At 39.0% G+C, this 22,135-nt stretch overlaps 1 protein-coding gene across 1 annotated transcript in view; it reads right to left on the minus strand.

The window, feature by feature from the left end:
- The window catches only part of ETNPPL (ethanolamine-phosphate phospho-lyase), a 32,778-nt gene extending 17,044 nt beyond the window's left edge, over positions 1-15,734 (minus strand). Inside the window, exons 1-6 of the mRNA XM_075860517.1 lie at positions 15,579-15,734; positions 6,220-6,338; positions 5,896-6,055; positions 5,013-5,087; positions 4,625-4,718; positions 3,489-3,605 (exon numbers count right to left, since the gene is read on the minus strand). Of these exons, the coding sequence (XP_075716632.1) occupies positions 3,489-3,605; positions 4,625-4,718; positions 5,013-5,087; positions 5,896-6,055; positions 6,220-6,338; positions 15,579-15,634 (621 nt within the window). The 5' untranslated portion in view covers positions 15,635-15,734. The remainder of the gene's footprint in view (positions 1-3,488; positions 3,606-4,624; positions 4,719-5,012; positions 5,088-5,895; positions 6,056-6,219; positions 6,339-15,578) is intronic.
- Positions 15,735-22,135: the final 6,401 nt, after the last annotated feature.

Below are 22,135 nucleotides of genomic sequence, written 5' to 3' on the forward strand. Positions count from 1 at the left end.
CCATTTTGGGACAACACAGAGGGGACCCCAAAGCGGTGGATCCACAGCAGAGGGGCACAACTAGAGGGCATCAGCTAATATAACTCCATACACCCCATCACATTTATAATTTTGTCCTTGGTCCGGAGCGTCACTTTAAGAGTTAAAGTGGATACACATTATTTATATACATAACAGACCAATCAAGTTTCAGTACAGCAACAGGTAGATGACCACAAGCTATCACACATGTTTCCAAGGGATTTTTATGTTAAAAAAAGATGCTCAAAAAGGGTGATTCAAAAAAATCTTCATATATAGAAACAATGGTCACTCTATTCACAAAATATACCCCACATAGTTGCCATTCCTTCTTAAATATATACGGATGCATCTCTCCCGCTCATTGCTGAAAGACGCCATGTTTTATGTGTGTGATTCATGGTACTTGTCTTTTTCTTGTACACAATCACCTTCAAGTGCTACCACAAGTAAAAATCAAGGGGGCTGAGTTTTTGGGAACTTGGGGGCCACTCTATGAAGCTAAGGCAACCAATCCCCAAGCCTGGAAACTTTTGAGTCCCGCTATTCCCATTATATGGAGACATTTGAATCACTCTGTTTTATTTTATTAGCTGATCTGTGGTCTGTATTATATTTTTATTGTTTTCTTTCCACACTATAACACATTGATGGGTAAAGCATCATCATCCATCATCTGAAAATACAAAGTTGTGAATAAATAAATATATACACTATATAGTCGAAGAGAGCACTACAGTGCAACATCATGGCGAATTCCAAAGGAGAGATATAAGTCTTTAGCACAGCTTGGTCAGCAACTGGGTAACGCCATCAACACCTACAATATGTAAAAGGGAGATAAAGGGAAAAGAAAAACTGACTATTAGTAAGAAGGTTTTGCACGGTTGATCCATAAATTCCTTAGTGTAAAAGAAACATTTTACAGAATTATGTCACTCGATTACGATTAGCATGAACCAAGTGTTCCAGGCTTGCAAGGCTCGTGTTTCATAACCATCCTTTTGTCTCACAAATGAATGCAAGTCTTTCTTTCCCTATGACAAAGGCTTTTTATAAGGCCAGAAGAATAAACAGTATATAAATAATCTTGTTTTCTATCTTTATGTCACCCATTTTGCATTTCGATGTATTTCGTAGCCCAAAATGCACTTACCCACCCCCCAAATGTCATAGTCACATCTGTTAATTTTATAGTAAACTGAAATGATACCTATTTTTAATAGTTACACAATGACCTACGCTTCTGTGACATCCATATGTTCCTTGTAATGTGGTTTAATGATAAAAGTAGTATATTTTTATTTCATGGAATAATAGCTTTGAAACATGAATTGACAACAGAATGCTGTCATGAATGTTCGAAGGAACAGATGATTATTACATTTTGTTCTGCAAATCCAAAGCCCTTGGCAGAAGAAGGATTCATTATTAGGGCCTAGACCAGATCACAGGATATCCTTGTGGTCTTTAGCAGATGCGTAGGAACCTTTCCTCAACTTGAAAAATGTATACTCTAGTAAAGAATAATAAATCCAGTCCCAAAGCAGCAGTGGGTTGTTAAATATTTTCGAATGGGTAACACCCTGAACCAGAACAGAAATAAGAAGTCTAAAAAAAGGAAACAAGTTAAACAGAATACTGGTGTGTCTGTCTAAAGGAGAGAATAAAAATCAAGGCGTCAGTTATTAAACTACCTACACCAAATAAAATCAATCACAAGCAGCTTCAGCAGACCCTTTTTCATTCTTTCATGAGGCACCGCTAGGTAGTTGTAGTGTAAGGGTATGTTCACACGCAGTGTTTTCACATGTTTTTCAAGGCGTAAACGCCTCAAAAAAATGCCTGAAAAAAGGCAGCTGAACGCCTCCAAACCTCCGCCCATTGATTTCAATAGCAAAAATGGCGCTTCGTTCAGACAGGCGTTTTTTTTACGCGGCCGTTTGAAAAAACAGCGTGTAAAAAAACACCCCGTTAAAAGAGGTGCATGTCACTTCTTGAGCTGTTTTTGAAGCAGTTTTTCATTCTGTCAATAGAAAAACAACTAAAAAAACGCATCAAAAAACGTTTGATGCTTTAAAAACGGCTGAAAATCAGATTTTTTTTCCCTTGAAAACCGCTCCATATTTTACAGCCTGTTCTACTGTAGCATGTGAACATAGCCTAAGGCTGGATTCACACATGTATTTTTCGTGGCAGTTTTTAATGCAGTTTTGTGCCAAAGCCAAGAGTGGATCCAAAAATAAGGAAAAGTATCAGTCTTACCCTTAGGCCAGGATTACACAGTTGTAATGCAGTTTTGGTGCAGTTTTTGCCTCCGTTTTTTGAGCCAAACACAGGACTGGACACAAAAGAAAGGAGATGCGTCAGTCTTTTCTTTATACCATTCCCTCCTTTTGCATGCACTTTTGGCTTTGACTGAAAAAACACAGCCAAAAACTGCAACAAAACTGTGTGTGTGTGTGTGTGTGTGTGTGTGCTACAAAACTGCATGTGTGATTCAAGTCTAGCAATGTATGTATCCCATTAGCTCAGTTATGTCCACCAGAAGAATATATAGCAGGCAAAACATGTCGTACAGACTTCAGTATAAGTAATGAGGCATGTATGAAATGTCAAGTAAACCTGTGGCAGATGTTGACATGGCATTACAATGGTGTCATGCAACTGGTAAATGGTGCACAGGATTCTTCAGCAGCAAAATCGGAGGGACATTGTGTGACATTGCTGTTCTCCAAATAAGAAGTGACTACTACATTCACCAAATATAAGACATATTCACGGCACTTCAGCTTCACTATACCATATATACCACTATAATCTATATATTTATACATATTACACATCCCTCATAATATCCCCTGCTATCATTCCACACATAGGTCATTATTAGGGAATAAACTGTTATTTGCAAAGAAACAAAAACAAACCCAAAATATAATATACAGCAGCAATGCCAATAACAACTTTCTTACAATAACATGTCAGAGGCTGGACCCACCAGTGGTCCTCAGTTCCTTAGGTGGGCCCGTCCAGCCTTGTATACAGTTATGCTGTATGTTGACTGAACTAATGCATAGAGAGCAAAAAGATATAGATATAGATTTAACAACCAGAACAGAAGTTTTAACCAAAAGAACAGCACTATAACATGCCCATTCTGCAAATGTTTACATGAAACAACTGAAATGGAAAAGAATACAATACATTGCATGTTGGTCAATTTTCGGCAATCATCATTTACTGTCAACAATATTCTCATTATTCTTTGTGTGTGGTATAAATGCATTTTTTTGTTGTGCATTGTAATGTAGTTACTGTTCAAACAAAAGTACAAACACACTGTCGGAAAGATAAAGTTATCATACATAGACAGATGCATAGATACATACCTAGATACATTGCATACATATATGAATCAGCAAACATCTACGTCTAAGGTAGAGTGTCTGTGTTTCCAAACTAACCTTTCGATTATTTTGGTGAGCCTCTCCAATTATTTCATTTACTTCATCAGCATATGCCTCTCCAGGGTCAGGGTGGTCTTCCCTGTATTTACCCCTGTAGGTATCAGGTGACGGAGCCTGGAACAAGCAAGTATTTTTTAAGCATTTAAAAAAAACATGGAAAATAAACACAAACTTAAAAGTTAGCAGAGTATCCAAAAACATTATTTTTTGCTTTTAATATGGGAAATGGTTACGGCGCTTGCTTTTGTAAAGGAGCAGTATCATTGAGAGTGAGTGATTTTGATGCACTATTGGGAACATTCAAATATTGCAATTGAGCTTTATATCCATGCATGTGCCATATTTTATAAGCATAGCTCATGTTTTTTTGCGGGTCCCAGAGGGGAAACTATAACCACAGCATAAAATAAAATAAAAAAAATGTAAAAATTCCAGAGGGAGTCATTAACATTGAATACATAAAAGGGACATGTACTGTGAAAAACCAATTTGAAGGGAATGATACACTGGTACACTACATTAATGTCATTCTTTATTCTTGTTTAGATGAATATATTCACTATTTTCTACCAATATATGAATTTAATAATATATCTAATTGATTAAAAAAAAAAAAAAAAAAAAAAATGGAATAGGAAGTTCTAATTCTGTAGCCATTTTTACTATCTTAAACAAACCGCACTAAAGAATTGTGAAAGAATTGGCTTAACTTCTTAAATAAAATGTATAAAAATTTTGGGTTTTGAGTTGCCTTGTACAACTGCTTTAAGTTTTTATTGAGTTCCTCCCAGATTACAATAAAATAGGTTAAAGTTTACCTATAATTTTATTTCTTTTTTAAATCCAAAAAGGATCAATAGTCTGTGATAATGAATTTAATATTATATTTTTATAGGTTGTAAAGATCTGTTGTGTCTAACACTGAGCCTCTGAAACCGGATTCATCGTTGAGTTAAATCGCAGCAGTATAAATCCTTCTTTTAGTACGTTTTCCTATTACAAAGTTGACATTTCTAAATATAAGTATGAGATAACAGAAAAATTAAGAGTTGGCATAATCTATGGGGAAGCAATGAAGATATCGATATGTAAACAGAAAATGCTAGCAAATAGAAGTGGTAATGAACACTCACCACGTGAACATATATTTTTTTGGCTTCTTTTCCTAGTTGTTCAAATTTGTATGGACTTATGTCAATCAAAGACGTCACATGTCCATGGTAGGCACTGAATCAACGGATGACAGATAGATTATGCATTTGTATGAAGTATGATTATAATGACATACCCAATATTATTATTATTATTATTATTATTATTATTGCTTTTTATGTTCTTTACCTAGAATTCAAGTTTATTTACATAGTATTACAATTTATGTATTTATTTCAGGCTTAAGTAAAAGCATTCTTAGCTGAACATGAACTATATATAATTGACAGGAGCTTCTCTACTTTCTTACAGATTTAATGAGTAAGCAAAGGTGACTGCTCTATGGTATAATGACATTGAAAAACTTACTGGTCAAGGGTTATCACATCATCGTGGCCAGAGTACTGTCGTGCCAAACGTAAAGCTAGGTCATTTGCTTCTGACCTGCAGGAGAAAGTTAAACAAATAAGGAGGGGAACACCTTTATATGCTGTTTGTGTGGAAAGTGTTTCAGAAAGAAGATAAGCCCCTGCAGGGTTGTCCCTGGGTTGTAGCATAACCACTAAAGGTGAGCAGGTTCCCTACTGTTTACCCTTCCATTTCTTCAAGGTATTGGTCCATGAAATGCCCTGTTGTGTTTTTTTTTTATCTCATTAATTTAGTTAACAAATGACACCCCTGGAACTACACACTGTTGTGGAGATCTGATGGTGTCATCCAACTTCAGTAAAAGAGAAAGTATACCCCAGAAGGGGGCTAATGCACTTCTGAATCAGAATGAAGATAAGGAGGAAAGCATGCACAACATTTTGCAGGGGAGGGGGAAGAGATCACACACTCCTCATCATCAGAGTCAGTCTATGCCCAGTAAAAAGATTATACAGGATCTATGGAAAGCAGTACAGGAATGAAGCTGTGCTGATACATGACAGATAGTGAAGGAAGCAGCATCGTGGACACAATCGCATCTAGCATGTATTACTGGAAGGGACATGCCCAAAAAAAAAAAAGTCTGAAGCAAGGAGCAGGTTGTAAATTGAATATCAGGGAGTCTGAAAATGAATGGAGAATGCAGCCTGAAACGTAATTTTTTTTAATCCAGGTAATTACCAATATATATATAAAAATATTTTTTTTCAATGTAAAAGGTGTCCATAACTTTTAAAATCTGGGGCATAATATAGCTAACTTTAAAAACAATCCTAATAAGATATATTGTATACAGAAAAAAAAACATTATTTACAAACATACCCTGAGTTAACAAAGTAGCAAACAGAGAGCTTCTCAGGAAGGGTAGCTGTTAGGCGTTCAGCATACTGGACAAGGTTGTCATGCAGGAATCTAGAGTTTGTATTCAGTAATTCCATCTGCTTCACTGCAGCCTTTGTCACCTCGGGATGACTATGTCCAACTACAAGTGAGGAAAAAAATTAATTATTCATGTACAAGTGCTGCCAAAGGAACACAATGATCCAATGAGATCATACAAACAGGACCTCCGGCAGTTGTGTTATACAATCTATTGTGTATATGTGTAGATTGACTTACTCTGCTATATTTAATTGATCAACTTACCATGAGCAACATTATTTATGCAATCGAGGTATCTTTCTCCTCTTTCATCAAACATGTACTGTCCTTTTGCGCATACAATCTTAATTGGATCTTTTGCAAAAAATACTTTGCAGGATGGTCTAAAGGGAATAAATACGAAAAATAAATGGCGTTATATTCTATGCTGCTGTCTTATAACAAATACTTACCTACCAACCAACCAAGATTATTGTAGACTTTTGCACTTACTATTTTCAGAAGCAATATTAAGGCCTATTTACTAATAATCAGAATTCTTGAAAACTTGTAAAATATTTCCTTACATGCATCAAACGTAATTCATCTGTGGAACCCACAGGTTTTTTTTATCATAGATTCATATAGAGAAAAAACCCTCTGTGTGTCTTCATAACATTGGAGTCACAAAGAGGTACAGTATGGACCCATAGAAGTCTATAGGCACCGTACTCCAAGATTCAAACAATATGGATTTGTAATACAGAAGAGAGTGGATGCCAGGTCTCAGAGATGTGATACAGGGTATGCCTTAATCTACTGAGTGTAGTGTTGAGCATTGCTAACTGTAATGCTTCTTGTTATGGCTCAATATAGAAAGGTGAGAACAAAGCAAAGCAGTGGTACAACTTTCAAATACTCAGCCAAGGGCACCACAAAGAGTGCTTGGATAAGAGGTTAGGCAGAGCTTTAAAGAACATCAGTATTAAAAGTTTTTTTTCCAGGATATTATGATAATTGGACATCGATGTATGATCATGGGGGTCTTAACCAGGGGACTCCCATAATCACCAAAACTAAGCGGTGGCCTCTTCACTCCAATACCAAACACAACATCCTCGATATGATGTTGTGATGATGTGGCTATGCCAAGTACCGCAGCTCGGCCATGCTCAGCCTCATTCACTTGAATGGGCCTGGCTGCAGTACCAGGCACAGCCATACTCATATGGACATATTTGTGCAGGGTACACCAGTGAAGGCCCGATACACCTTTGTTCTGTTTATTAATGGGATAAGGATGGGCCATCAATGTAAAACCCTTTTTAAGTAATGTAATCAGAGGAACTGCTATCTTGCCACCTTATTATGAGTGATTTTAACTGGCAACAAAAAGAACAGATGAACCATACAGAACAATCTAAAAAGTAAACAAACATTATATATTGGTGAGAAGCATATAAGGTTAATTTGTAGCAAAGATCACTTTAATAACAAGTAGTATCCTGTTTAATATCAATATAAGAGTTCCACAGCACAAATTGACACATCAGCTGAGCTACAGGTCCTCAGCAAACAATGAACTTGGTCAAAAGTAAAAACACGCCCAGTTGGTCTTTAAGAAACTAATTAGCATAAATCTAAAATTGCTCATAACTTGCTCAAAAATGATCGTTTTTCAAAATAAAAACCACTGTTGTTATCTACATTACAGCGCCAATCAGATTATGTAGGAGACGGGGCACTTATAATCTGGAGACAGAGCCTCTTTAAAGAGGCTCTGTCACCAGATTTTGCAAGCCCTATCTGCTATTGCAGCAGATAGGCGCTGCAATGTAGATTACAGTAACGTTTTTATTTTTAAAAAAACGAGCATTTTTGGCCAAGTTATGACCATTTTTGTAGTTATGCAAATGAGGCTTGCAAAAGTCCAACTGGACGTGTTTAAAGTAAAAGTCCAACTGGGCGTGTATGATGTGCGTACATCGGGGCGTGTTTACTACTTTTACTAGCTGGGCGTTCTGATGAGAAGTATCATCCACTTCTCTTCAGAACGCCCAGCTTCTGACAGTGCAGACACACAGCGTGTTCTCGAGAGATCACGCTGTGACGTCACTCACAGGTCCTGCATCGTGTCGGCCACATCGGCACCAGAGGCTACAGTTGATTCTGCAGCAGCATCAGCGTTTGCAGGTAAGTAGCTACATCGACTTACCTGCAAACGCCGATGCTGCTGCAGAATCAACTGTAGCCTCTGGTGCCGACGTGTCCTCGCTCGTCTGACACGATGCAGGACCTGGGGAAGTGACGTCACAGCGTGATCTCTCGAGAACACGCTGTGTGTCTGCACTGCCAGAAGCTGGGCGTTCTGAAGAGAAGTGGATGATACTTCTCGTCAGAACGCCCAGCTAGTAAAAGTAGTAAACACGCCCAGATGTAACACACATAATACACGCCCAGTTGGACTTTTACTTTAAACACGTCCAGTTGGACTTTTGCAAGCCTCATTTGCATAAATACGAAAATGTTCATAACTTGGCCAAAAAATGCTCATTTTTTAAAAATAAAAACGTTACTCCTATCTCCATTGCAGCGCCGATCTGCTGCAATAGCAGATAGGGGTTGCAAAATCTGGTGGCAGAGCCTCTTTAAATAGAGGAATATGTTGTAGTCACAATGCATAACATATGTCTTGTCACTTTCAGAGTCTGCTCACATTTATCCTGCAAAACCAGATCAGACTGGTTGTAGGGTACTAAATAACTACAGTCAGCTGTCACCGCGGATAATAAGTAGACAAACAGTCTTTCACTAAAAAAGCAAAGTTCAGAAAAATCTTAATTTAAACAAACATTAGTAAAATTGTTCTGTCTCTTATACACCCAATCATGAAGAAATGCAAACGAATGGAACATTTACCTCATCTCATTGTTACATGTTCATCCTCATGTCTATGATGTATGTTGTGCATTATATAGTTTTTTTATTTTTATGCTTTATTTGTTACGAATGAACTCTAGGTTGTCTTAAGGCACTGTTCACATTTACATTGGAAGCCTCCATCGCAAACTCCCAGGACTATTTTACCTGTCATAAGTACAGAAATCACAATGGAACCTGTGGACCCCATTATAAGTCAATGTAACCTATTGGGCGGCGGTGGGATCCATCATATGACAGATCTGTCACTTCTGCTCTAGCCGGAAAGCCAGAACGCAGATATTACAAGAGCCTTAGCATGCCTAATAATAGTAGATATGCAAGTTAGTTCTCCTCCAAGAGAAGGAAAACAATCTCTCTAGTCAATGTCTGACCTACAGAAGAACCTTGAAACATAACCAGAGATTTTAGCCAAGTCAGAATCTCCTTCAAAAGAAAGAAAAATACATCTGTAAACAGCCCCTTGTCAATACAGTGGAGGGTGCTGGGCTAGAGGTCTTCAATGTAGCACTCGGGGGTGGAGGGCCGGTTCTTACAGCTCATATGTAGTGTTACAGGCAATGCTACATGGGAAAGAAAATATGCAAGTTAGTTTTTCTCCAGAAGGAAAATAATCTCTCTAGTGCCACCTATTGGAGGTAGCACCACAGTAAGTCAATGGCCAACCCACAGCCTTGAAACATGACTAGGCATTTTAGCCAAGCTAGATTTAAGTTTGTATACATAAAGTTAAGTAAAATGCATAGCGAAATTTACCATATCTATTATATATTTTAGGACTATCAAAGGATAAGAATTGCCACTAAAAGTTCTAGAGGGTTATGTATCTTTTTATTTGGCAACATAATCAGCTTAGGTTTTGTCCTAATGCCAAATAATTTATTTATAATAGGTACATTTGTAAACTAGATATTCTTATGTTGAGGAGCAAACTTGGACTTGGATTGCGGCTAATGGCTTCAAACAATTTTTAAGGTGGCCCATGTAGAAATACTGTATGAAAGTGAGTATCCGTGAATAACTAATACAGCATGTGCTAAGGATGTGCTGAAGGGAGAATAGCTGTTGTCTATATCAGTGTTCCCTAACCTATGGTTTTCCAGCTATTGCAAAAATACAGCATGCATGGCTGTCAGGGCACGATGGGAGTTGTAGTTTTACAACTTAAGAGCCACAAGTTGGGTAACACTGGTCTATAATATAGATGGTCCTGGTCATCTACCTCTATGATGAGTTTAAATATGAATGAATTTGTGTAGCATTGGGAAGCGATGACACATTGGGGCAGATTTTTGTATTAAGGGCTTGTCCACACGTAACGGAATTGCTGCAGAAAATTTCTGCAGCATTTCCGTTGAAACTAGCAGACAATCCGTTGTGGAAAAAATGCACCATTTCTTGTGTTTTTTAGTACTGAAAAGAGTGAGGATTTTGCTGCATTTTTCCCATCTCCTCTGAAAAACGCAGCAATTCAGTCCACTTTCCGCAGCAGGAATTGACATGCTGCGGAACGATAAAATACGTACCGCAGGTGAATTTCTGGATGGAAATTTTACGTAGCGTGTTGTTGGGTCTCACCCACTTTGCTGCTACTGTATTCCGCTGCGTATTTTCTGTACGCAATTCCGGGCTGAAAATATGCAGCAATTTCCGTTACGTTAAGTTTTAGACAGCGTAAACATTTGTCTGTTTTGCCTCACTTTCTTTTGATCTTTTTGCACCTTGCACTTTTTTCCATTACAGTACACTTCTGCATTTTAGTGTTATCACTCAATAATGGCAAACTTAGTTTGCCCGCTATATGCCATCTACACATTGTCTGTATATAGATTCCTATAGTCACTTTTCCCTCTCCCTCCCGGACGGTGCCTGCGCTGCTGTTTTTCCTGCGCATGCCCCGTTCGCCATGGAGGTATTCCGTTCCTTACCACTGTTCATATGACGTTTTTTAGTCACCACCCCCTGTTAGTGATGGACGCACTGCCCGACCAATTATTCATTTTCACTTTTATGATGCACTTCCGCCTTATTCCCGCACCGAATGCAGTATGTAAGGTCTTCTCATTGCCCTTCTTCCGGTCTTAGCATATCACTGACACTCACTTCACCCAATCTCTGTTGCTTTCACATATACCGCCGGTCTCACTTTGTTCCTACAATGTTTTCTATTGGTCATTTGGCTTGACTGCTTCCAACTAGACCATTTCCGGTCTGTAATCATGATGGCACTAACCATACCTCAGGTAAATCTAATTAAACTAAAATCTTTAGACATATATAATACCTTATTTTCCCCTTGAGCCATTATCTTGCCTGGTGGCGAAACGCGTTGGGTGTAAGTGGGCTCCTGGCACATCGCTACTCTTTACCTCATTGTGTATCTGCATGGTTTGTTACTTGTTTCTTATTTCCTGGTTACTTTGCCATTACTGTCTAGCTATTATGATGGTCAAATTGATTAGTTCTAAACCTGTCTCTTGACTTACCATTGCTGATTAGCTACAATGTACTATACTATGGTATAGATGTTTTGGCCAGTAGCCCACTAAGTATTTTCTCACTGTGTGGACTCATTTTAATTTTTACTTTTATGCTACCATTTGTATTTTTAAATCATGTCTCAATAAAAAACGATATTACTTGAAATGTTTGGGTCATTTAACACTGGACGTTCGTATTGGTGTTTAAGTTATGACTTTGGTGTTTGTCCAGTTATATATTGGGGCACATTGTCTTTGGTGTTACAGCGTAAATATAGACAAGGCAGTCCGAAAACGCGCCTTCCTTTTCTCTTCCTTATACCACATTTTAGTTGGCTTAGATCATGGCAGTTATTTGCGCCTAAAGTTTGGCGCATGGCGTCACATTTTAAACCAGGCCACCTTTCTGCTAGAACACGCCACCTCTCAAGCGTGTCCAAAAAAATTGTCTAAAACATTTAATGAATGTGACGCACAGCATGTACGCCAGAATTCTGGTGAATTTTTAGTAGTAAATCTGCTCCATTGAGTTTATATCTCAACTGTGTTCAAAGGCCTTACTTTGTTTCTTGGTACAGCTTGGGAACAAAAGTTAAAACAGGAAGAATCGTCAGTGTGTGCCTGATCCTTTTTCTCCGCAGGAGGGCAGCGCCTGCCAGATCCCTCTCCCCATTGTATTAAACATGCACGCTTGACTCGGATGAGTCTAATGAAATAGCTGCTGGCCGAATAAGTGTTTAGTAGACAGCTATTGCATGTGTATGGCTAGTTAAAAGATAAACCTTAAAGGGGTTTTCCGAGATTTGATAAAAAAAAATTATTTACTTGAAGCCGCCTTAATTTTTCCAACATAAACCCCCCAAATATATTTTTTTCCTTTACAAGTCCTTTCTGTTCTAAAAACGGCTACTGTTGTCCCTCAGCACTTTGTTTACATCCTTCTGCTCCCAGCATGCACTGATTCTATACCAGCATGCTGTGCGCTGGGAACGCAGGCCATATCAAATGCATGTGTGGTTCAAAGAGACATTCTTTCAACCGTGCATGCCCCCAGATGATGCCTGGTCATCTGGGAGAACATACTGACGCGTTGGTGACGCACCGCTCAGTGAGCCGGCCGGAAGAGGCATTCGTCCAGAAGAAGAGAAGAGCACTGAACGGTCGGGACAGCATCGGAAGACCTGAATTCCATTGGGGCCACGTCACATGACCGAAGTTGCGATCAGGAGAAATCAAGATCTTTAAAAAGGTAAGTATATTAGAAAGTTTGTTTAAAAGGCAATTGTTATGTGTATGTGAATAATATTTGGAAAGTGGAAAAGCACTTTAGGTACAAGAAATGACTGAGTATTTTTCCCTACATGAACAGTTATTGTATGACTGTTCACAAAATGTTTTCTTGAATTTGACAAAAATAAAAGTGTTTGTTAGATAAAGGATAATCATATAAAATAATTACATACATAAAACCAAGTATTACAAAGTGAAGAAGAATCCATCCGAAGCCCAAATATCAACAATATTGCAAATGAAGAGACGCTCATAAATGTCTGTCTGCGAGTGAGGATATACTTATACTAAAGGAGACAAGACATAGACTGGGGGTAGGGGGGGGGGATTCCAGAACTTTTATAGAGGGATTTTAAAAGCTTACAGGACTCCAGATGGAATAGGGCCCCTCAGATTTTTGGGGGATTTAAAGTGAGCTTTTACTAAGCAACGACAAGTTTGTTTACTGGCTGGGAGGCTTGGAACAAGTGAGCACATAGGAAATGCTTACAAAGTGTGGGCTTCTGCTTAAATTAAAAACAACTGGCTGGCAGAGAAGAGAGGACATATATGTACAGCCAGATCTGCACAGCTGTGGCGTTCTGGTATTCGAGGTGACTGCAGGGCACTGCTGTTTTTTCACTTCAAGCAATTCTACTCATTTCTGCTACTTCAGTGAAATGTGAGATTTTTAACCTTCCTTTAAAAATAATCAACTAAATGAACGGGTATTTGGGATCATGCCCACAGATCTTTTTGGCATTGTGCCCACAAAGTAAAATGCATAGAAAAGGTTACCGTATCTAGGCTTGTTCTCACCTGTCGCTATGAAGTCTCGGAGTTTGGTATAATCTTTATTTTCCCTAGAGCCTCAGCAGTCCGTGTCTATTGCTTTAGATAGCCTGGTTATTAGCTATGAGAAATGCTGGAATGCCTACCTAGCGCCTCACCGATTTATCATTTACATGCACTGCCTCTAGCTGAAATCTAATGAGAGGGGCAACTACTAAACATCTACCATTACTAGAACAAATGACAACATACATGTCTTTGGGGGGTTAACATCAAGTTTAGGTTGATTTCTTGCACACTAAGAACAACCATGAGGTCAAGTAAATATAGAATGTGCCCAATGAGCATGTCCTCCGGATGGCCGTCCATGTCTTACACGTGATCTGTTGTTTAGAAGCAGTTATATTCTACTTCACTTTGTATTTATAAGAGCAATATGATCTAATGTCCCTACCAAACACATATTAACACAGTCTACAGCAGGGGCGGACACAGATAGCAAAGGAACCCTGTGCAAGAACAGTCTATGGACCCTTATTCTCATATAGTTCTTCATAGAACCCCCCCCCCCCCCCTTATGTCTCTAAGAATCCACCAGTAACTGGGAGCTATCAAATGTATTAGATCATTCTCTTACATATAATCTAATAGACAGTGGAGGTCTGCTTTGAAGATGGCAGTGGCCCCCTTTCCTTCTGGGCCCCTATGCAACTGCATAAGTTGCACATATGGTATGTCTGGCCCTGGACTACAGCCAAATATTCTTGGAAAACGGCAGCCTTTGGAAGGCATTTTATTGGGACTGCTTGCTCAACCTCCCCTGCTGTCTGGCTGTACAAGAGGCTCACATGTTTAAAGAGACGTAAGAAATTGGGGAAAAACATAGATGATGTATGGTGTATATGACTTGTGTCTGTTCCTGCCTGCAGAGTGGCTATGTCCAGTACTATTGATCCTCATCTAAATAAAGAGTTGCACTGAGTTCAGTTCCCCAAGGTAACCTGTCAAGCCCTCCTTTGTTAGCTGGCTTTAGAGATATATATATATATAATCCTATTTGCGTGTGAGAGTACACAGAATTGAGCTCTCCTATACTCTCTGTAAAGTTTCCTTTCTAACACAGGAGAGCTAAACAGGATATATGGGACAAGAAAAGGTATTTTACCTTCTATCTATCTATCTATCTATCTATCTATCTATCTATCTATCTATCTATCTATCTATCTATCTATCTATCTATCTATCTATCTATCTATCTATCTATCTATCTATCTATCTGTCTGTCTGTCTTTCTGTCTGTCTATCGAGTCATCTATTTATTGCACACGAACACATTTTAAGAATAACATAATACAGTAGATTCTTTTGTACGTATTGTTATCAAATATTTAAAATCTCAGGTAGAAGATATTGCATTTGATAAATCTTGCTTGTAAGATTTATAGAAGTTTCCTGAGTTTTCTTCTCTCGTAGAACATATGTGTTAATTACCCAGAAATGTGAGAAGCCTCTTTCCTTTTAGAATGAACTCAGGAAACCGCTGTGTTTATTCTTTTAGGAAGTGCCTGACTTGTAGTTTGTCTGCTACTACTTGCCCTGGACTACTTTATCCATCAGTCAATGTTACTGACATACCGGTATGTTTAACTCCTATGTAGCATAACATCTTTCTATAGGTGTTCCTTTTAGGAGTGACTGCAGGGAATGACAAGTACAGAAGATTATTAAGAAATCTGTGTACACTAGGATCTGTTTTGGGTCGGATTGTCACATATTAGGATTAGTTTTATTTTGGGTACTTTGACATTCAAGGACTCGGTACTATGGCATCCTGACATGTCATGTTACATCTTACCCCATCCAATCACAGTCGCCATCAAACTTAAAGAAGCAAAAACTTACATTATTGCTCAGGTTTGTTACAACTAGGATATACGTTTTCAACTTCTTGGATAATGCGGTTATTATCTTATAATGCTATTTTGTATGTACTAGTAACATATGGTTAGAAACTTAGAAACAATACAAGACTATAGGATATGACATTGTCCGGATTGTTTATTCTTAACACTAAAACAATATTCCTGAAGCTGTAAGAGTAGATCCTAATTGTATTATATTAATGTTCCATTAGGTGAAAAGCAGCTGTACATCTTTGCTTACCCTATGTGCTTTTTCCTCATTTCAATGGTTTTCTCCTTGGAGTATGGCTCACACATGTTTGTTCCTGTCAATCTTTCCTTGGCACAGATCTACAGATCAGCTGAGCTCCCAGGACGGTTGTATGGCCACTGACTGAGGTGTGAGCTGTTCTCTTGCCTTATGCTCCCACTCTATTTATAAGCCTGCCGAGTTTTCTAAGGACACTGCCTCCTTCACTCCCCTCTCACGCCTCTTCCTGACATTAACTCCTCCAATGATGATAGGCTAGCAAATGGTTAACTTTTCCAACTTTTGCTCTAGTTAATAACGTAAAATCTGTAATGAATGCCCAAAACAGGTCTTGTATGTAGTTAATGTACATACTTTATCCTTAGAGCTATGCCTATATTTGTGTGGGTTATGACCTGCTGGCTGTTAAGGAGTTAATTTTTATGGTTTTCTGACAAACTTTGGATTATTCTGCTTTCTTAACTGTTCTTGTGACTAGCCTTTACTCTGTTGACAACAGCTTTACCCAATGTTCCTGATATGTACTCGTCTATGCATACTGTTATGTTCTTATGAGTTTTCATTGTCATAATGTTTAGGTTCGTTTTAAGACATGCAATAAAAGGACCAATAGGAAACCCTTGACAATATGTCCCTAAATAAAAAGAATTAGAAACAATCCACAGCTGCGGTATTTAGATTAACTAAATAATCAAGTATCAAATTATGTAAATAAAGTAAATAAAAAGCTGACCAAATATTAAATTAGAATTATAAAAAAATCTAAAAAAAAAAAGATTAGGAGGTCAGACGTTTCCAAAAAAAAACATACAAAAAAATATCTATTTACCCAAATGTCTGAAATATTTCAAAAACGATACAGTGAAACGCTTTAAAAACATCACCTCTGAAGGAAGGCAACCCCTTATCCAGACGGGATTTTCTGTGACAGATTTTCCGTTTTATATACTTCCTATACTGGCCTTCTCCTCTGAGAGGAGTACCCACATAAAACACATTTTTTCAATGCAATTGTGATGGTCGTCTCAACGAGGTTTAACTGTATTCTGTATTTACAAATTGCAAGTCTCACCATATTCTGTAACTGTTTCTGTCCGACAGTTGCCTTCATTGTAATAAAAAAGAGAGAGCAGGAAAAAGTTTGTGTATACTAGTATCAGGTGACTGGTAGACCAAAAATAGTAATCCATTATTTAAAAAATGGCTGACAACCATTTACATCTTCTTGTTCCCTATTACAATATGAAAAGCAACTCTGAAGCACAAATTTTTATAGCAAATTAAGAGCAGGAACATTATATTATTTGAGTGGAATTTGTTTTTAATTATTATTATTATTATTATTATTATTATTATTATTATTATTATTATTATTATTATTATTATTATCATGTTCATTATTTATTAATATGATGATGATGATGATGATGATGATGATGATAATTAATAATTACAACAGACGTCATGGCTAGAAATCTTTTATTCCACTTCTCCTGCTGGGAACCCACTGATGATTGAGGTTTCTGAAAGTTAGTGAATTTCATGGTCTAAACAAACTATTTAGTAATATCTGGAAACCTGAACTTTAAAAAATAAATAAAAATTCTTCCAAGTGTTTCACCATGTGCTGTGCAACTTTCACACGTCAGTATTTCGGTCAGTATTTCGCATCAGTATTTTCAAACCAAAACCAGGAGTGGATTCAAAACACTGAAGAGGTACAAATCTTTCCTTTATACTTTCTCTGTATTGGCTTCACTCCTAGTTTTGGCTTCCAAATACTGATACAAAATACTGACCAAAATACTGTAACTTGAAAGAGACGTCACGTACATATTGCCTAAGATATAAGTCCGTATTATTGCACATTGCATCATGACTCATTTACATGTGTGTAAGATAGGCATTATCTAGGGGTAAGCAGCAGCTGCAGAAACCCATGGTTCAAGAAGTACAAATTATTGAGTGTAGAGAGTGAGTATTAGCACCCTGGACATATTAGGACTAAATGGAATTCTTGCTGCGGCTTTACAATTTTTTTCAAGATACAGTTCTTGGTAAAAACAATTCTAGAACTGCTGATATTGGTTTGGGCATGTTTTTGTTAATGCCGCAGTTAGTTTTCACTTCAGTGGAGGAAGGCCACAGCGTGCCATGAATACTGCATGGTGTAGGGTTTGTTCACATGCACAAGTAAAAACGCCTGAAAATTACGGAGCTATTTTCAAGAGAAAACCGCCTCTGATTTTAAGCCTTTTTTGAAACAGAAAATGTTTTTTGAGGCTTCTTTTTTAGCTGTTTTTAGAGTGGTTTTTCAATTGACCTTATGAAATACAGCTCCAAAAATGGCACAAGAAGTGACATGCTCCTTCTTTTTACACAGCGTTTTTCTCCACGCCTTTTCTAAAACAGCGGTGTAAAAAAAACGCCACAACCGTACTAAACTACGTTTTTCCCATTGATTTCAATGGTAAGGTGTTTGTCTGCGTTTTTCAAGACGTATTTCGAGGCATTTATGCCCCGAAGATCACTGTATGTGTACATAACCTTATGATCACATAGTGTAAAACAGGTTTTAATACCTTTCATTACAATAGAAAATCTGTCTGGTGCAGTAAATTACGCCACTGTTCAAAATGCAACTGTTATGTTATGTTATGTGTGTAAGTACCCACATTTTTTTATAAAGTTTTTAAAGTTTTTGGTTCAGTTTCTTTTATTCAAATCCAGAAGTGGATCCAAAAGGAAGGAAAATAAAAGTCAGATGCATCTCCTTTCTTGTGTGTACTCTCTTGTGTTTGGTCAAAAAAAACTATTCTAAAAAATGTGAAAAAAAACTGCATCAAAACTGTGTGTGTAATCTTTAGGCTGGATTCACACGAGGTCATTACGTCCGCAATTGACGGACGTATTTCGGCCGCAAGTCCTGGACCATCCACAGTGCAGGGAGCCGGGCTCCTAGCATCATAGTTATGTACAATGCTAGGAGTCCCTGCCTCGCTTCCAGACAACTGTCCCGTACTGTACTCATGTTTTCAGCACAGGACAGTTGTCCGGCAGCGAGGCAGGGACTCCTAGCATCGTACATAACTATGATGCTAGGAGCCCGGCTCCCTGCACTGTGTTCGGTCCGGGACTTGCGGCCGAAATACGTACGTCTATTACGGACGTAATGACCTCGTGTGAATCCAGCCTTAGGCTGCTTTCACATGAACATATTTTTTTATCAGTATTCCATCCGTTTCTTTCTGTTTGTATTAGGGTATGTTCACATGGCTTATTTTCAACCATTTTTCAGGCCATAAATGCCTAAAAAAACTGCTGAAAAAACGGAAGCTGAACGCCTCCAAACATCTACCCATTGATTATAATGGGAAAAGCGGCATTTCGTTCCGACAGGGCCTTTTTTTACGCGGTCGTTTGAAGTAATGGCGCGTAAATAAAAACTCCCCGTATAAAGAAGTGCATGTCACTTCTTGAGCTGTTTTTGGAGACATTTTTCATTGTTTTAATAGAAAAGCAGCTCTAAAAACGTCCGTAAAAAACGCATCAAAAAACGATTGATGCTTTAAAAAACGGATGAAAATCAGGGTCTGTTTTCCCTTGAAAACAGCTGCGTATTTTACGTCCGTTTTTAGTTTGCCGTGTGAACATACCCTCACAGAGCCAATGTGGATCAATAAGACCCTCACAGAGCTAATGTGAATCAATAAGAGTTTATAAAAGGGGCTATTCACATGGGTTTATAAAAGGGGCTGTCTTATGTCATTCAATGATCTCCCTTGAAGATAGCCCATCAGTATTAGGAATCTGCAATACTAATGCAAGACATATGAAATAATGTTGACATACTAATTATCATAATATGTTGGTTTTGCAGGTCTGTATTGCGTAAGTTTACAAATATGCTTGTGTGAAAAAGATCCAAGAGTACCCACGCACGTTGCGGACGTCCCGTAATGTATCCTCAGCATTTTCACAGCAAAATACGCATTAGTTACGTACGTGTGTATTTTGCTGCAGATTTGCCCCCTTTTACATTGAAAAGAGTGAAATTCACAGTGAACATACAGAACAGAATGACTGAGTTGTGAAAATCCGCAGCATTCTCTAAATTTCCGTGCTGAAAATATTCAGCATCATGTGGATGAGATTTTCTAAATCTCATCCACTTGCCTACAACAGTCTTCGCTGCAGATTTTTTGATGGAAAATCCACAACAAATCTGCTATGAGTGCAGGGGAAAAATAACCTAATGGCTTCTACTACAGCATATTACACAATGGGAGAGACATCAAAACTGGTGCAAAGTGGAGGAGTTGCCCATAGCAACCATAAAGGTTTGAGCTTTAATTTTAAACACCCTCTGAAAAATGAGAGCTGTAATTTGTATCTTTTCCTGTACAACAGTTTTGATAAACCCCTTCATGTGCTTATTATACCAGAACATTCGTTAATCTGAGCTTTTACTTAATTTGGTGTAAAAATGAAACATCAAGAAACTTATTAAATATGTTCTACAGCTATAACAAAAGGTATTCTGTAAAAAAAAAAAATCGATGCTCGTAAAACAAGTACAAAATCCTAGCTGAATGGCGTCTCTGTCTCTTTCTGCTTTTGTACTCATCATGCTTAATCTTCCAAAGAAGAAATTCCATAATTAAATAAATGGAGACTGAACAGTATAAGTAAATTCTGTGTAATTTCCTTTTTACTTGCAAATCGAGGTACTCTGGGACTCTACTTTTCAGGCTAGATAAAATATATAAATCTGCCTGCACACAGCAACCATTAGGGGAAGCTACAGGATTTATGCAGCCAGGGCCGCACTATCCATGAGGCGAGATGAGCTTCTCACCTCAGGCGGTGGCCTGCTGCCTCTATGAGGTGGCGGCGGCCTGCTGCCTCTATGAGGGGGCGGTGGCTCCACTGAAACCAGCTGCCGCCACCCCCTCCTGCACTATAATTGAACCTGCGTCTATAGAACGCAGATACAATTACATGCATAAGCGCTGAATGGCCGGGCATCCACAGGGGGCACTATATACAGGGGGAGCTGTATGTGGGTTACAATCTACAGGGGGGGCTATATGTGTGGCACTATATACAGGGGGGCTATATGTAGGGTACTATCTACAGGGGGGATATGTGGGGCACTATCTACAGGGGACTATATGTGGGGCACTATCTACAGGGGGGATATATGTGGGACACTATCTACAGAGGGCTGTATGTGGGGCACTACCTACAGGGGCTACTATCTACAGGGGGTCTATGGGGGGCTCTATGGGTGCCACTATCTACGGGGGGCTCTATGGTGGTCACTATCTACAGGGGGATCTATGTAGGGCACTATCAACATGGGGCTCTATGAGGGCACTATCTACAGGGGGCTCTATGGGGTGCACTCTCTACAGGGGGCATTGTGTGTGTGTGTGTGTGTGTGTGTGTGTGTGTGTGTGTGGGACACAGTGTATGGTGCTATTATAGTCAGGGACACAGAGTAGGGGGCTATTATAATCAGGGACACAGTGTTTGGGACTAATAAAATCAGGGAAACAGTGCAGTGGTGTAACTATAGGGGTCGCAGCGGTCGCAATTGTGACCGGGCCCCAAAGCCCCTCTGCCCCACATTAATGAAAAATTACTATAGTAACTGGGGCCTATGTAATAAACTACACGGGCTCCTGTTACTATAGTAACTGACAGTACTTACGCCCATCTTTCCGGAGCGCAGCGGAGGTCCTGACGTCACAGCGCTGTGCGCATTGCATAACGTCACAATGCTATGCGCTGAGCACAACATCCCGACCCTGGATGGAGTCAGCTTTGCTGCGGCCGAAGAGGAGGGTAAGTTTAATACCACTGTCTGCTGGAGTTTATAGGTCGGGGTCCGAATCCCAGGACCTCCGCCAATCAGCTGTTTTTAAGGAGGTGCAGCACTCGTACAAGCGCTACTTCCCCTTCATTTCGGTCACTTTCTTACACTGAATTGCCGATACGGACGTGTCAGCGATTCACAGGGTGAGCAAATAAGGGAAATGAAGGGGAAGCAGCGCTCGTACGAGCGCTGCATCCCCTTCAAAACAGCTGATTGTCGGGAGTCCCGGGAGTCGGACCCCGACCCATCAGCTATTGATGGCCTATCCTGAGGATAGGCCACCAATGTTTAGGGACTGGACAACCCCTTTAAGCTTACCTGGTTAGGCTTAGATACAGGGTCCAATAAACAGTATCACACATGCACATGGGACCTGTATCTAAGCCTAGCATATGTGTTAGGCTGTGTTCACATAACTATTGCCGTTCCTTTGAGGGGTTCCGTAGGAGGTCTCCGTCGGGTAAACCCTCAACGGAAAGGCAAACTGAAACCTCAGCTTCCGTTTACCTCACCATTAATCTCAATGGTGATGGAAACGTTGCTAAAGGTTTCCGTTTGTCACTGTTGTGACAGGGTTCTGTTGTTCTTGCTGGAACCAATTGTGCAGTTGACTGCGATATTGATTCCGTCAAAACAACAGTAATGTCAACAGGCCCTTAGTAATGTT

The sequence above is a fragment of the Rhinoderma darwinii genome, chromosome 1 (assembly GCF_050947455.1).
Source record: "Rhinoderma darwinii isolate aRhiDar2 chromosome 1, aRhiDar2.hap1, whole genome shotgun sequence".
NCBI lineage: Eukaryota > Metazoa > Chordata > Amphibia > Anura > Rhinodermatidae > Rhinoderma > Rhinoderma darwinii.